The sequence below is a fragment of the Aulonocara sp. 'chitande type north' Nkhata Bay genome, linkage group LG2, assembly GCF_057382095.1.
Source record: "Aulonocara sp. 'chitande type north' Nkhata Bay isolate Kocher_YH1m ecotype deep benthic linkage group LG2, A_spYH_male_GT1.1, whole genome shotgun sequence".
NCBI lineage: Eukaryota > Metazoa > Chordata > Actinopteri > Cichliformes > Cichlidae > Aulonocara > Aulonocara sp. 'chitande type north' Nkhata Bay.
The window spans coordinates 9,885,540-9,899,527 of NC_141345.1; the positions used below are offsets into that span (position 1 = coordinate 9,885,540).

Genomic DNA, 13,988 nt, shown 5'->3' on the forward strand with positions numbered 1-13,988 from the left:
CTTTATTTCACACAGAAACAGCATGCTCACAGAGACACTGATCCGGTCTATCGTTATGTTCATGAAGGTTTAACTCTGGTTTCCTCACACGCTGCTGCTCTGTCTGCAGCCACCGCACTCATTTTATTATTTCTTCTTCTCTTATAAAGTCAATCTCTCTCTCCTGCTGGTACACCTGTCCACATTTGTGACTGATTACAAGTTCTGCCTCTTTCAAATGAACACATCATATCTCAACTGATAACTCATAGCTAAGTTATCGAGTTGGTAACAACCTCTGTGATTGATCGATGAGTTGGTGCCAGTAACTGATCGCAGTCTGAACAACCTCAGATCCATCTGCTGGTTCCAAACTTTAATTGCTTTAAAATACCGGTCAATATTTAAAAGCTGATGCCGGTCAAATACATACAGGTTACTGAGCGCTCATCAGCAGTTAAAAAGTTGCTGTTGCTGTGGTGACAGACCAAAAGGAAACACTTCCCTCCACATTTCTTTGTGTGATTTCAGTCGAGCCACACTGACAGCTATCTGTCTCTCTGCACTTCAACACGCGGCCCATCACCACATCACCCTGTGTAATCTCAAGTCTGTTGCTGTGGCAACAGGAAGATCAGAAGGGTGACCTGTCAGTTTGGAGGAGCTGTCGCCGTGAGCAACGATGGCAATCAGCCATCACCTCCCCGCCAGGAGGACAGGTGAAGGAAAGAAATCAAAGAGAAGATGGAGAGATAAAAGGAAGTGAGATAAGCAGGAGGAAGTAACAGGGTGAGGTGTGAGTGGAAATAAATGCCGGCAGCACAGGTGAGTCGAAAACAGCAGCCACACCTGTTAGATTCAAATCTGAAGCACAGCAAACTGAGAACCTGAAAACACCTGGAGCACAGCTGGAGCTGATGCAATGTGAGCGAAACTCGAGTTTCCAACAACAGAGATGACGTGTTTCATCAGACCCCTCTCCCCATCCCTGCTTCAGCCGGCTAACGAAGCTCTCATGTTACCTCATAGAGCATTCAAGTTCTCACGATGCCGTCGGCTGTGATCTAAATTTTAATGCACTGACCCCCCGATGCAGAAAGTGCTCCTCAGCTTCACAAGGTTAGATCATTATTGGACTCAGGAGAGGCGCCTGCTGATGAACAGCGAGCAGCTGAAGGATCCTTGCATGCCAGCACACACCCTGAATCAAAACTGACCTCGCTGACAGCCATGTTGCCCAAGTTCAGTTTTACTGGGTTTGAATAAATCAGAAACAGAATGACGGCTGGGTAACGAGGACCTGATCCTCATCAAGGTCTCATGTATGACCGGCGGCTTGAGCTCACACAGAGAACACGTGACCCTGTAAACAACGCATCCTGTACAGGAAATATTTCTTAGATCTATTTATTACAAACACAGCAGTGATTCCTCCATAATTTATCCATCCAGGCATCTCCTTACACTTACACACTTCAGGGTCAAGGTTAGGCTGGAGCCCATGTTAGCTGTCACAGGGCAAGAGGCAGCTATACCTGGACAGGTACCAACCTGTCACAGAGACAGACAGCTATCACACTCACGCCTACAGACAATGAGCATGTTTGTGGACTGTGGGAGGAAGAACTCAGCCAGAGGTGGACGTCAACATGGGACCATTGGGACAGTCACTCAATGTCATCAGACCAGAGTGCTTAATCTGGCTGTCAGTCAGCTGTTCACCTCAGCTGTGGAGCCACTGCCTGTATTTACTCTGTAAAACTCTGTGAAAGGAGTCAAGCACACCAGTGTATGAGTCAGAGCTCTGACCGATCACAGTCATACTCAGGTGAGCTGTTGAGGACATGAAGAACAGTCTAAACACAGTCGTTATCAGGGTGTTTTTGTTCAGCTCCAGCCTTGAGCCCATAGCTGGCGCCGAAGGGATAGCCGCATTATGATGGTGGTTTTCTTTAGTGCGAACAACTCATGAGAATTTCAAACCTGTTCTTAACAGTCCAACACTGGACTCTCAATCTCCCGTTGGAGAGCCGCGAGCTTCTCCATGATGTTATCAAACTTACGCTCCGTGGTCTTGTCATTCTTGTGCTCAAAGAGCAGATTCGGAGAACTCACGACCGCAGTGAACTTCTCCAAGATGTGATCCAATTTGCGCTCAGAGGTCTTATTCTGAGTATTCACAGCAGCCGTAAGCTTCTCCAAGATCTTATCCATGCTGCACTCAATGAACCCATTCTGAGAAGTCACGCCTCGTGCCATTGTTTCAATCCCAGCGGGCAGCCTTGTGGGGGTTTGAACAGCAGGCACACGATTCTCCATTTCTGCCACCCGTCCATCGTGTATCCGGCAGGGAAAGTGCCACCCAGACACTCAGGCTCACCCGAGCCAATACTTCTTGTTAAGAAAAGGGTGTCAATAGCATTCAGGTACCAGTTGATCAAATCCATAATTCTCTTTTAGGTTTTAGAGAACAGACTGTGAGAGAGTGTTCCAGGGAAAAGTAATACAAAAAACACGAGACTAGACAAGGAAATAAGAGGCTAAGCAGGGAAGATAAGGGAGAGGAGGAGAGGAGAAAAGTGCAACCGCCTTCGCCAAGAGCCAAACGAGAAAAAAAAACAACAACCCCCCCCCCCCAAGCATTCACACCAGGAGAGTTCGGTCAGGTTTAGGAAACCAGTTATGCCCCAGGATGAAGGAAAGATGTGATCTCTCATTTGAGAGATCACATAATATCTGAAAAGGGGGATGAGCCCTTGTCAGATATTAAAACACAAAGATGATCGTTCACATCTTGAGTCTGAAGCTGCAGACATGACTTTAAATGTCCCTCCAGGGCAAATGGCCGCTTGCAGTTATTCTCCTCCACCTTTGGTGTTTCAAGTATGTGGCTGATCTGTGAAAGACCATTAGTGCAAAGGCAGAAGTCCTCACTGACCATCATATTTAAATATGGTGGGGAAACATAGCAGCTTTATGAGTATGCATTAATAAAGATATAATTACACAGTAATAAATGTATATGTACAATATCTTGTTTTTATTTTGAATAATAAACTGTACTTTAAATTGTTTGTCCCCGGTTCTCTAGATGAATCTATGAAAAATACCAAAGCCAACATAATTTGACATGAATAGTATTTTTGCCCAACAAGGTGATTACCAAATGGCTGTTGGCTGAAACTTTGGCACATCTCAGCATGGTGCAATGTGTCCTTAAAAATCTTACAAAACTGGACCAAAGTGTGAGGTCTAAAAACTATCTACACAGAACAGTATCTGAAAGTGAGGGGAAAGAAGACAGACATCTCTACCTCGTGTTAATAACACATGTTGACACAGAGTGGTGGCTCAGACTGCCATCTTACCTGTGATCATTCAAACACTCTGGTTAAACAAGCATATCTTTAGTCTCCAGAGTGTTGAAGAAAAGCTGTGAGTTTTACCAACACTGCATGTTAGTGTCTGCATGCCACTTAGGTGAGGTTCAGCTTTAAGCTTTACTGCTGCACACAAACACAAGACAAGTTCTGCAAATCGAAGTGAAGCAGTGGGAGGTGAAAGTTGCTGTGTCAGCAGTTGTGGCTTTTAATTACCAGCTGTTTGCAAAAGGAAATAAGGAACGTGGTCCCTTTGGGCTGAACTGGTGGCAGAAAGTCACCTAATTGTGTTTTTTCATTCAGTCCGGCTGCTAATTGGCTCCATTGTGGCTCCTTTTCAGGATCAATACAAATCTGCTGACCAGTAAGAACCTTAAAGTCCAGTTTCTGCTCCATAGAGTGAAGTCTGGTGACAGTGGTTAGCATGGAAATGTTAGTATTTCTATTACATAGTATTTTTATGGATGGTTGCAGTCATTCAGGCACTAATTACTAGAGAAAGTCCTGAAACTTATAAAGTGAGTATTACATTTCCTATATGGGGTTCATGCCTTTAACCAGAGCGCTGATGAAGTGAAATGTCGTCCACCGAAGCTGCGGCGCAGCCCTCGGACGGCCCCAAGAGGAAAACGTGTTTCCAATGATGACATGGTGCATATGAAAAAGGCATTTTCTTCAGGGATTTTAGTAATTAGAGACTTTTCTGTTTGGCCTTTTGTCCAGGTGTAAACCATGTTTTAGGTCACTGAAAATGAAGTTTTTATCTTTTTATCTTGCAGCGTCAAATTGATGTCATGAATATCTGAGCTGAGGTTTGTTGTCGCCATGTTGGTGTGACGAGCAGAGGGTAATTCAAACTGAGATTACACCAGTTCACATGTGATTAACAACTTATTGGCCAATGAAGATACTCCGATAATTCCTAAAATAAAAATGCCTTTTTTCATTTTTATACAACAAGTAGCACAAAAACAAGAACATCGACAGATAGTCTGATTAGCCTTACTTAAAATAATGGATCAGGACCCCCTTTAAGCACAGTCATGTCCATCCATGGTAGCTTTGATGGCAGGAAACATGCCCAACAGAAACCTGTGCCGTGGACTCATTGGAGGAACGCGCTCACGTTCATGACCACGAACAGTCTACACGCCAAGCTAAACGCAGGGTGAAGCAGCTCATGCTAAATATCCCAGTCCAGTTAATTTAATTCCATCTCTGGCCAAGCTTCACAGGGAAAACGAGCACCAGCGGACCCTCCCCTCTCCCTCTCATTTGTGTCAATTAGGCGGTGGAAGGATTACTCGGACTGCTTCTGTGGCGCATGTTGAAAAGCATTTGCACCTCGGGGAGCGGAGCACATGAACCAGGCAGAAACGCTCACACAGGCAGCTCCAAGGTTGCCATCTGGCCTCAACTTCAATTCTGCTGAGTGGATAGGCAGCAGAGGCTGATAATAATCTGCCCTTTTTGGACAACTACAGTTACAGCTAACTCCAAACACACTCATGCATTGGTAATATTTAGGGGCTGATGTTCAGTCATACCGACTCTGATGCTCTTACTATGGGGTCATCAACAGAGTTTTAATCATGTGTGCTACGAACAACTTCGTTTTCTACCTCATTTGTCAGGATGTGATGCCAAACGTGCAGTAACAAATCCCTCTAAAAATTTCCGAACCCAGTTCTGGATCGGCTCCAAGAGTTGGCGAGTTTTCAGATCCTTATGAGTCGTCCTGCTAATACGAAGAGACTGAAACGCACGAACTTGGACTTTCAACATCTTTATTCTGAGAAAGTAAAGAGTAAAGAAATGAGTGATTTAGCAAATGAAGGTCTCACACATATGAAGGATGCAGGCCGTCAAGCTGGATGAAGTTTGGAATATTTTACATTTCTTGATGTTTTCATGCTGAAATGCACTCATTTGATCAGCTGCAACCTGACACTTACAACAGAAAAGGAAAATTATAGTTTAGATGAGTATTTACATGTGCAAACATTTACGATGGATGGATATATACACACACAGAACGACTTCCAGCCCTGCATGAGGTGACTTCACAGGTGAAGGGAAACCAGAAGTCTGTTATCTAATGCCACACGGACAAAGACACACGGCAGCACAGACGCTTCACTGTGAGGCGTCGACAACACCTACAAGCCCGCAGTTAAAACTTGCTATATTAGATACATGCAGCTCAAACCTGATGGCGTTTTTTTGTAGCAACCTATCATCGGGCACTAATGCAGCTGTAATATTCACAAGAACATCTGGCACATTTTTAGGGGGTTTTAATCCCTGCACACCTGCCACACTCCTCCCAGAGGATCCCGAGACCCTCACAGGTTCTGCCTCTTGCACCTGTGACCTTGTTGTCAAAGCTCACAGTTTGACCCAAAGCTGAGAGCAAGAAAGCAGCTGTACTGTTTAACAGCTGCTGTGTCATCCTGGTGAGTCTGCTGTGATGAGATACGAACGATCTCCTGGCACTTCGAGGCGTTCCCATCAGAACCGCTATGACCCCTCGACCCAAGCAACAGCGGATTTTTAATTTTTTAAAGCGATTTTAAAACTATATTCAAAGTGAATAAGGCAGAAATCAAAGTGCTAAACAAACATGTTTACTTCTAAACTGGGGGCTGCGTGAAGCGAAGGTGTTTTACAAGGCTCCAAATTGGATGTTAAAAACTGAGGTAGTTTGATTTTTTGACTAAAACACCACAAACAATAATCAGTCAAAAGAATAAATTACCTCTAACCCCCGTACCATCTCCTACCTTCTCCATCATCATTAATCTGTTAGATTGCACTAAAAGGATGGACTTGATAAGACGTGACTGTCAGGTACAAACAGAACATGACACAGCAGTGAAACATCGAGCACCACAGGTTCTCCATGGTCCTTAATCGTAGACATGTCACAGATTTATCCTGAAACAGCTGTGATGTCCAACAGCAGCAGATAAAATGAGATAAAAGTTCAAATGTGCACTAAAATGGTTTCAAATGGCCCGAGTAGGCCTCCATCCACCTGCCGGGAGTCACGCCACTTCATCACTGAACCAAGAAGGTGGATGGCGTCTCGTCGCGCTTGTGTCCGTTGCGGGCAACGATCTCCACGATGGCAATGTAGGTCCCCGTGACGAAGCCGATCAGCCCCACCAGGCTGATGACGAGGTTCTTGACTTTCACCGGCAGCGACAGGCCCTCGCCGTAGAAAACGATGAGCTGCAGCAGGGGTGGGAAGATGAGCGCCAGGAAGCTGCTGCTGACCGAGCCCACCAACGAGATGACGAGGTCCAGCTCTGGGATCAGGATGGCGAGGGCACCTGGGATACGAGAGGAGGAAAGAAGGACACAGTGAACAATAGGGCTGCACGATTTTTTTTGCTTAGAACTGAGATCACGATTCCCTCACGATTTTCTTTTCCAATATAAATATTTCTTGCACTTATTAACCGCACATCAACTTTGTAACAGTTGAGACAGAACATAAAAACAATAAATGTCTCACATTTTGTTGTTGCCGCAAAACGTTGTACTGCTTGTAATTCCGTCTCCACCGTTGCTCGACACTGCGTGTATAGAGCAGGTAGTGCAACATTTTTAAAATAGTTGCGGAACGGCACTGTGTAGCGTTTGTCTAGGATGTTGATCATTCTCCTAAATCCCTCGTTTTGCACAGTGTTGATGGGAGCCATATCTTTGGTCAGGTGATAAGTGATAGCCTCCGTAATTTCTTTGTGCCTGCGGGAGGTCGACGGGTATGGGGAAGCGCTGTATAACATTCCCGTTATTAATGTTTGGGTGGTTGACGGGGACGGATTTTCTCCTGTCACTTTCTTGGCCTTTACAGCTTCGTTATATTGCACTTTATGGTGACGTTTGAGGTGGTTATACAGATTTGTAGTGTTACCTTGCGGTGCTGCTACTATGGCAAAACACAGCTTGCAAATGATATTTTTTTGACTCTCATCGTCTTCTTTGAAGGCAAAAAACTTCCACACGGAGGAATGAGAACCTTTTCTTGGAAATAATTTTACAGTGGGGTTGTCATTCTCACCGCCATCAGGAAACGTTTCTTCTGCGCTCATTGTGTTTTCTCCCCTCGGGCAGTTTCACGTGCTCTCCGTTGTTTTTCCCCTGCCAGATGGCTTCTGTATCACGTGGTATAAGGCTCCGCCCTTGTCATTTGTTGAGCAGGAAGCGTGAGCGCTTGTTTTCATGCAGATTATGTCCCGGATCAAAATGCGGTACAATCGTCATCTTTTTTTTTTTCCCTTTTAAAAATCGTTGTCATTTGGAAATGAGATCGCACATAAATATGAATCGAGATCGGGATTTTCTAACGATTAATCGTGCAGCCCTAGTGAACAACATCATCTTTAAAGTGGAACATGACCTCAAACATTTCTAATGAGCTCAGTGCTTCTACAGGAAACAATCCACGGTTCTCTAAAAGGTAATTTTCCTCTGCACACCAAACCCTCTGTGGGATTTCCAAAACACTTTTATTCATGAACGACTGTGAGGCCAAAGGTCAGACTGCGCAGTGATGATGTCACACAGGAGATGTTCCTAACACACCTGGACCAGCAAACATGTCAGACAAAGGAGGATTATTCTCAACTGTGAATCATGCAAAGCTTATCTAACAGACTGATTATTACCACAGAGCTGGAAATGAGAAGAGAAGGTGTGTTTAATGAGCAGTTTCAAACCTGCTGGGTCATGGTGTGGCTGCTCAGGTGAACATTTGTCATACCTAGTGAGCATTGGATCTCAGTGAACGCTTGACTGCCACACCTTTTGTTTTCGATGATTAAAGAAGAGTGTCCTCATCTTTCCTGATAGCGAGTCTGTTGCCCATTAATTTTTAAATCATGGGCAACGTAAAGTTGGTGCTGAAAAAGGAGAAGTGACGGCTGAGAGATGAAGTGAGGTCGGAGAGTAGCAATAGCCAGAGGGGAAGACAGCAAACCGAGGAGGCGGCGGGAGAGCCTCCCACCATGTGGAGTTTGTTCTCACGTGTTGGTGGAAGCGCCGACCGTGACACTGAAGTCACCGGGGACCTTAAGTGCCTTCACCTGTTGCCGTGGAGATGGGCATAAAGGGCGATGGCCGACCGCGCTCGTACAAAACAAGCGGCCCGCTGACAAGACGTCAAAGCATTTGCCTGAAAATGTTTGCACATGAGCAGGTTCAAGTCACGCTCCTCTCTGTGGCGAGTGCACGGGACAAATCAGCTGATAAAAGATTTTCTCAACCAGAATCGATCGTGCTCAGATCTGTCAGATTAACTTCTGGGGCAATGGCAAAGTTGAGCTTTCACACAACAAGAGCGGAAACCTGTCACCTCTGGGGAACGGCTCCTGAAGCCTGCTCTTCAAACTCCATTTAAAGCTTTGCAGTTTACCGAGTCATCAAATGAGGCAGGAGCTGTGAGGCGAGTGAGGCTTATTAGAGAACATGCTGAGCCTCTCCGGGGAGGAGACGTGGTCCCTGGAGAGGAGGCGTGGATCTTCAAAGTGCCGGAGAGAACACTCTGAGCACGCTAATTTGGTCGTAGCACTTTTAGGGCTTCAGAGACAAAACAAATTTTTTTCTGCCTGGGTTTAAAAAGAGAGAGAGCATGCTACACACTGAAAGATGAAGACTAGGAAGGCTGGGCATCACATCATTGTATACGGATTGTCCATTGTTTAAATGTCCCGGGCAGTCAAAAAGGAGGTAGAGCTGTTGAGAAATGCTAGGAGCTAACTGGGAGCTAACCGTGTCATTCAAAAACATTAACTGTTGCAGTGTTGGCAAAGAGAGGAAGTGACGTAAGATTTGCGCATGCGTGGTACCGATCTGAGTCTACGAATTTGGACAGCCTTTGGCTGTATCCCAATTCAGGGTCTGCAGCCTTAAAGGCCACATTTTAAGGCCGATTACATCACAGCGACGCGACGAAGGCTGTCCCAATTCAAAGGCTGCTCGAAATGCGGCCCTCAAATGAGTCCTTCATTTCCCTGAATTTTAAGGGCATGGCGGTGTAGACTTCGTGGCCCAACATATCCCAGAATGCATAGCAGCGTGGTGGGTGTGGATAATTTTGCCGAAAAAAAAAAAAAAAAAAAAAACTGTGGATGAGGGGCGCCCGAAGAGTAAACCTTAAGTACTGAATATTATGTCACTTATTTATGTGCAAATGTTTAATAACGAAGAACATTACAACATTCCTGTTGGCCACATGTCGGCAAAGTTATGTGACATTGGTGACGTTTGTACTAACTTGGTTTTAAAGCCTTACTCTAAAACAGCGGTCCCTAACCTTTTTTGCGCCACGGACCGGTTTATGCCCGACAATATTTTCATAGACCGGCCTTTAAGGTGTCGCGGATAAATACAACAAAATAAAACTAGTACCGGTACCGAAAAAAAAGAATATTTATTCATAACACGGGTGAAAAGACCCAGGAAAACCGAGTAAACGATAAAAACGATAACAAAATAACGCTGAAAAACAATAAAAACCCTGAAAACTATACATTTCACACCTAAGCCTCAACTCTCGCGGCCCGGTACCAAACGACTCACGGACCGGTACTGGTCCGAGGCCCGGGGGTTGGGAACCGCTGCTTTAAAATATACGCCGTTCAATAGCTGACCTTAATCTTACAGAGAATGATCAAAGCTCATGTAGAAACAAACAAATGAACAAAAGATTCTCTCCTTCATTTCTGTCAAACAAAGCTGTATAAAACGTTTCCAGCTGTTAGCATCATGGTTGCTAGGCAATCTGGGCAGCGCAACGAAGGCTAGACCGTCCCATTTCACAAGCCTCGCACTTCCGGCCTTAGCGGTCTTTAAGTATGCGGCCCTTGTGGACCGTTAAGGCTGCGTACTTTAAGGCTGCAGACCCTGAATTGGGATACAGCCTTTGTTGCGTCGCTGTGACGAAATCGGCCTACAAATGCGGCCTCAGGAGGATGCAGCCCATGAATTTGGACACCCCCTATAGCTTACATTTATTCTGTAAATAAACAGGAAGGTGACATAAGGTTTACAGAGTCAAAGTTCAAATACTACATGATGTTTATGAACACTGTGCAGGAAGGAAGCAATCACCTGACTGATTCTTACATAGTACATCAGGAGGAGCGACAATCATGGGCTCAGTTTACAGAGTTTAAAACAAGGAAATTATTAATCATCAATCCAAAACAAACATTCAACCAGAGTGGGCAGCCTACCCGTCTGCTGAGGCTTAAAAACATGCACAGCACAGTGTCATGGCATAGACATTAAAAGAAATTCCAGAAAAAGAAAAACAATACAACTGGACCCAGCACTGAACCCTGCAGGAACCCTCCACAGGTGAGAAAAGCAGAGTCAGAGAACCGACTCACAGAGAACATCCTTCCACATAAAACCAAAAACGGAGCAGAGTCACAGATACCAACTATTTTCATTTTAAATGACTCAATAACAACAACAGCCGAGAGAGCATGACAAGTCTCTCCCTTCTGTGCTGACCTCGTCATGCCTTTAACCACACCCCCTCAGGTGTAGAGGTAGGGCTGCAGAGCGTACAGCATCAGTGCATCTCAGTGCCATTACCCTCTGTTCAGACGGCGTCAGTTTGGAGTATGTGGATAACTTTCTATTTAAACCCACCAGCATCAACAGACACTGGGAAGGCCGGGCTGGTTTCACAGCCAGAAGAAAAATGGGGGTGCGGTGGTTTTTAGCCCGTCAGCGGGAGCCTGTGAACTGAGCCAAAAGCTTTTAAATGAGAGATGGACCCCCTACCTTCAGCTGCATCCAGCAGTGGTGATGCTCCGAGGTGGGATCAGACTTTTGGGAGGGCTTTGGTCTACTTTCTCCACAGGGAGTCAGAGGGTACCGGCGCCACTGGCAAACACTTCCCAGAGAGGAAAGCAAGCCCGTGGCGGCGGCAGGCAGGCGGGCTCTCTGATTGTCTGTCGCTCGGTGGACCGCACCTCATTAAAGATGTCGGGGGGGCTCAGTGTGCTCAGTAACTCCCGGGCCGTTTCACTGGGAATAACCGAAGTCTGCATAAGTTAAAGTTGGCTTTTTTGGCAGAAGACTAAACTCCACAGAGAAAACGGCTCAAACTGTGAAAGCAGTCATTAGCTTAAAGAAGTCTGTGCTGCGTTATCAACGAGCCAGAGCCAAAAAGGTCTCCGCCCATGAGTGCCACTCCAGAGACACACGCTCAGATTGATTTGGCCTCTGGGAGGGAAAAACACAGGTTACACTGCATTGTATACATTGCTCTGGTCAGGCATTTATCCGAGCTGTCTACTGTTTATATTTGATTCCTGCACAGTTGGTGTGGAGCACCCATAATTTCATTGTAAATGCACAATGACAATAAAGGGCTATTCTACTCTACTTTTTATGCATCAGTGGGTACTTTAGCAACACTCTTACTGGATCTCATTCTGAGAGAAAAAAAAAAGTTATATACAGGGAGTGCAGAATTATTAGGCAAATGAGTATTTTGTCCACATCATCCTCTTCATGCATGTTGTCTTACTCCAAGCTTTATAGGCTCGAAAGCCTACTACCAATTAAGCATATTAGGTGATGTGCATCTCTGTAATGAGAAGGGGTGTGGTCTAATGACATCAACACCCTATATCAGGTGTGCATAATTATTAGGCAACTTCCTTTCCTTTGGCAAAATGGGTCAAAAGAAGGACTTGACAGGCTCAGAAAAGTCAGAAATAGTGAGATATCTTGCAGAGGGATGCAGCAGTCTCAAAATTGCAAAGCTTCTGAAGCGTGATCATCGAACAATCAAGCGTTTCATTCACAATAGTCAACAGGGTCGCAAGAAGCGTGTGGAAAAACCAAGGCACAAAATAACTGCCCATGAACTGAGAAAAGTCAAGCGTGCAGCTGCCAAGATGCCACTTGCCACCAGTTTGGCCATATTTCAGAGCTGCAACATCACTGGAGTGCCCAAAAGCACAAGGTGTGCAATACTCAGAGACATGGCCAAGATAAGAAAGGCTGAAAGACGACCACCACTGAACAAGACACACAAGCTGAAATGTCAAGACTGGGCCAAGAAATATCTCAAGACTGATTTTTCTAAGGTTTTATGGACTGATGAAATGAGAGTGAGTCTTGATGGGCCAGATGGATGGGCCCGTGGCTGGATTGGTAAAGGGCAGAGAGCTCCAGTCCGACTCAGACGCCAGCAAGGTGGAGGTGGAGTACTGGTTTGGGCTGGTATCATCATCAAAGATGAGCTTGTGGGGCCTTTTCGGGTTGAGGATGGAGTCAAGCTCAACTCCCAGTCCTACTGCCAGTTTCTGGAAGACACCTTCTTCAAGCAGTGGTACAGGAAGAAGTCTGCATCCTTCAAGAAAAACATGATTTTCATGCAGGACAATGCTCCATCACACGCGTCCAAGTACTCCACAGCGTGGCTGGCAAGAAAGGGTATAAAAGAAGAAAAACTAATGACATGGCCTCCTTGTTCACCTGATCTGAACCCCATTGAGAACCTGTGGTCCATCATCAAATGTGAGATTTACAAGGAGGGAAAACAGTACACCTCTCTGAACAGTGTCTGGGAGGCTGTGGTTGCTGCTGCACACAATGTTGATGGTGAACAGATCAAAACACTGACAGAATCCATGGATGGCAGGCTTTTGAGTGTCCTTGCAAAGAAAGGTGGCTATATTGGTCGCTGATTTGTTTTTGTTTTGTTTTTGAATGTCAGAAATGTATATTTGTGAATGTGGAGATGTTATATTGGTTTCACTGGTAAAAATAAATAATTGAAATGGGTATATATTTGTTTTTTGTTAAGTTGCCTAATAATTATGCACAGTAATAGTCACCTGCACACACAGATATCCCCCTAAAATAGCTAAAACTAAAAACTACTTCCAAAAACATTTTTTGGGTTCATTGAGAACATGGTTGTTCAATAATAAAATTATTCCTCAAAAATACAACTTGCCTAATAATTCTGCACTCCCTGTATATTCTGCACGCTACCTTCCTGCAGCAGCTGCACAGTTTGCCTGCTTTGGGTTGAAAACCTTATTTTGGGCTTTTTCCGGAGCCGAGGCCGGCCTTAGTGTGACACCTGGCCCGTGACTGAGCCTCGCTCCTCCTCTTCCTGATTTTCCCAGATGATAACTCTGCCCTGTTTATCCATATTCCATTATCTGCCATTTGAATCCTGGAAAGTCAGGCTGTACATCCTGCTGCTGTTACTTCACCTTTGCCTGTCTCCTTGAAATGACCTTTAGTATCACACGCTGGAAGATGCTCCACAGACGACGGGTTTTCCAACTTTAATATGGGAAAGCTGGCTGCGTGCCTCGAATATGAAAAGGATTGCTTCAGTTCTGCTCGTGGACAACGTCAGAGGAGCTTCTGTACTCCAAAGGAGATGGGTGTTACCAGTGTCACTGCTGTCAGCAAGAACAGGAGGCTACGGTTCACACAGACTCTCAAACCTGGACAACAGAAGCTGGAGAATCGTTTCCTGGTCTGACGAGTTTAAAGCATGGATCCATCCTGTCTGTGTCCGTGTTCAGGCTGCTGCTGGTGTGACTCTCAGTACCAGCTGAGCATCATTTAAACTCC

General features: G+C 45.3%; 1 protein-coding gene across 3 annotated transcripts in view; it reads right to left on the reverse strand.

Moving 5' to 3' along the window:
* Window positions 1–5,132: 5,132 nt before the first annotated feature.
* Window positions 5,133–13,988, reverse strand: part of slc36a1 (solute carrier family 36 member 1) — a 39,121-nt gene continuing 30,265 nt past the window's right edge. For all 3 annotated transcript variants that reach the window (XM_086304994.1, XM_086304993.1, XM_086304992.1), the window contains one exon: window positions 5,133–6,694. In XM_086304994.1, the coding sequence (XP_086161120.1) occupies window positions 6,346–6,694 (349 nt within the window). In that variant the 3' untranslated portion in view covers window positions 5,133–6,345. The remainder of the gene's footprint in view (window positions 6,695–13,988) is intronic.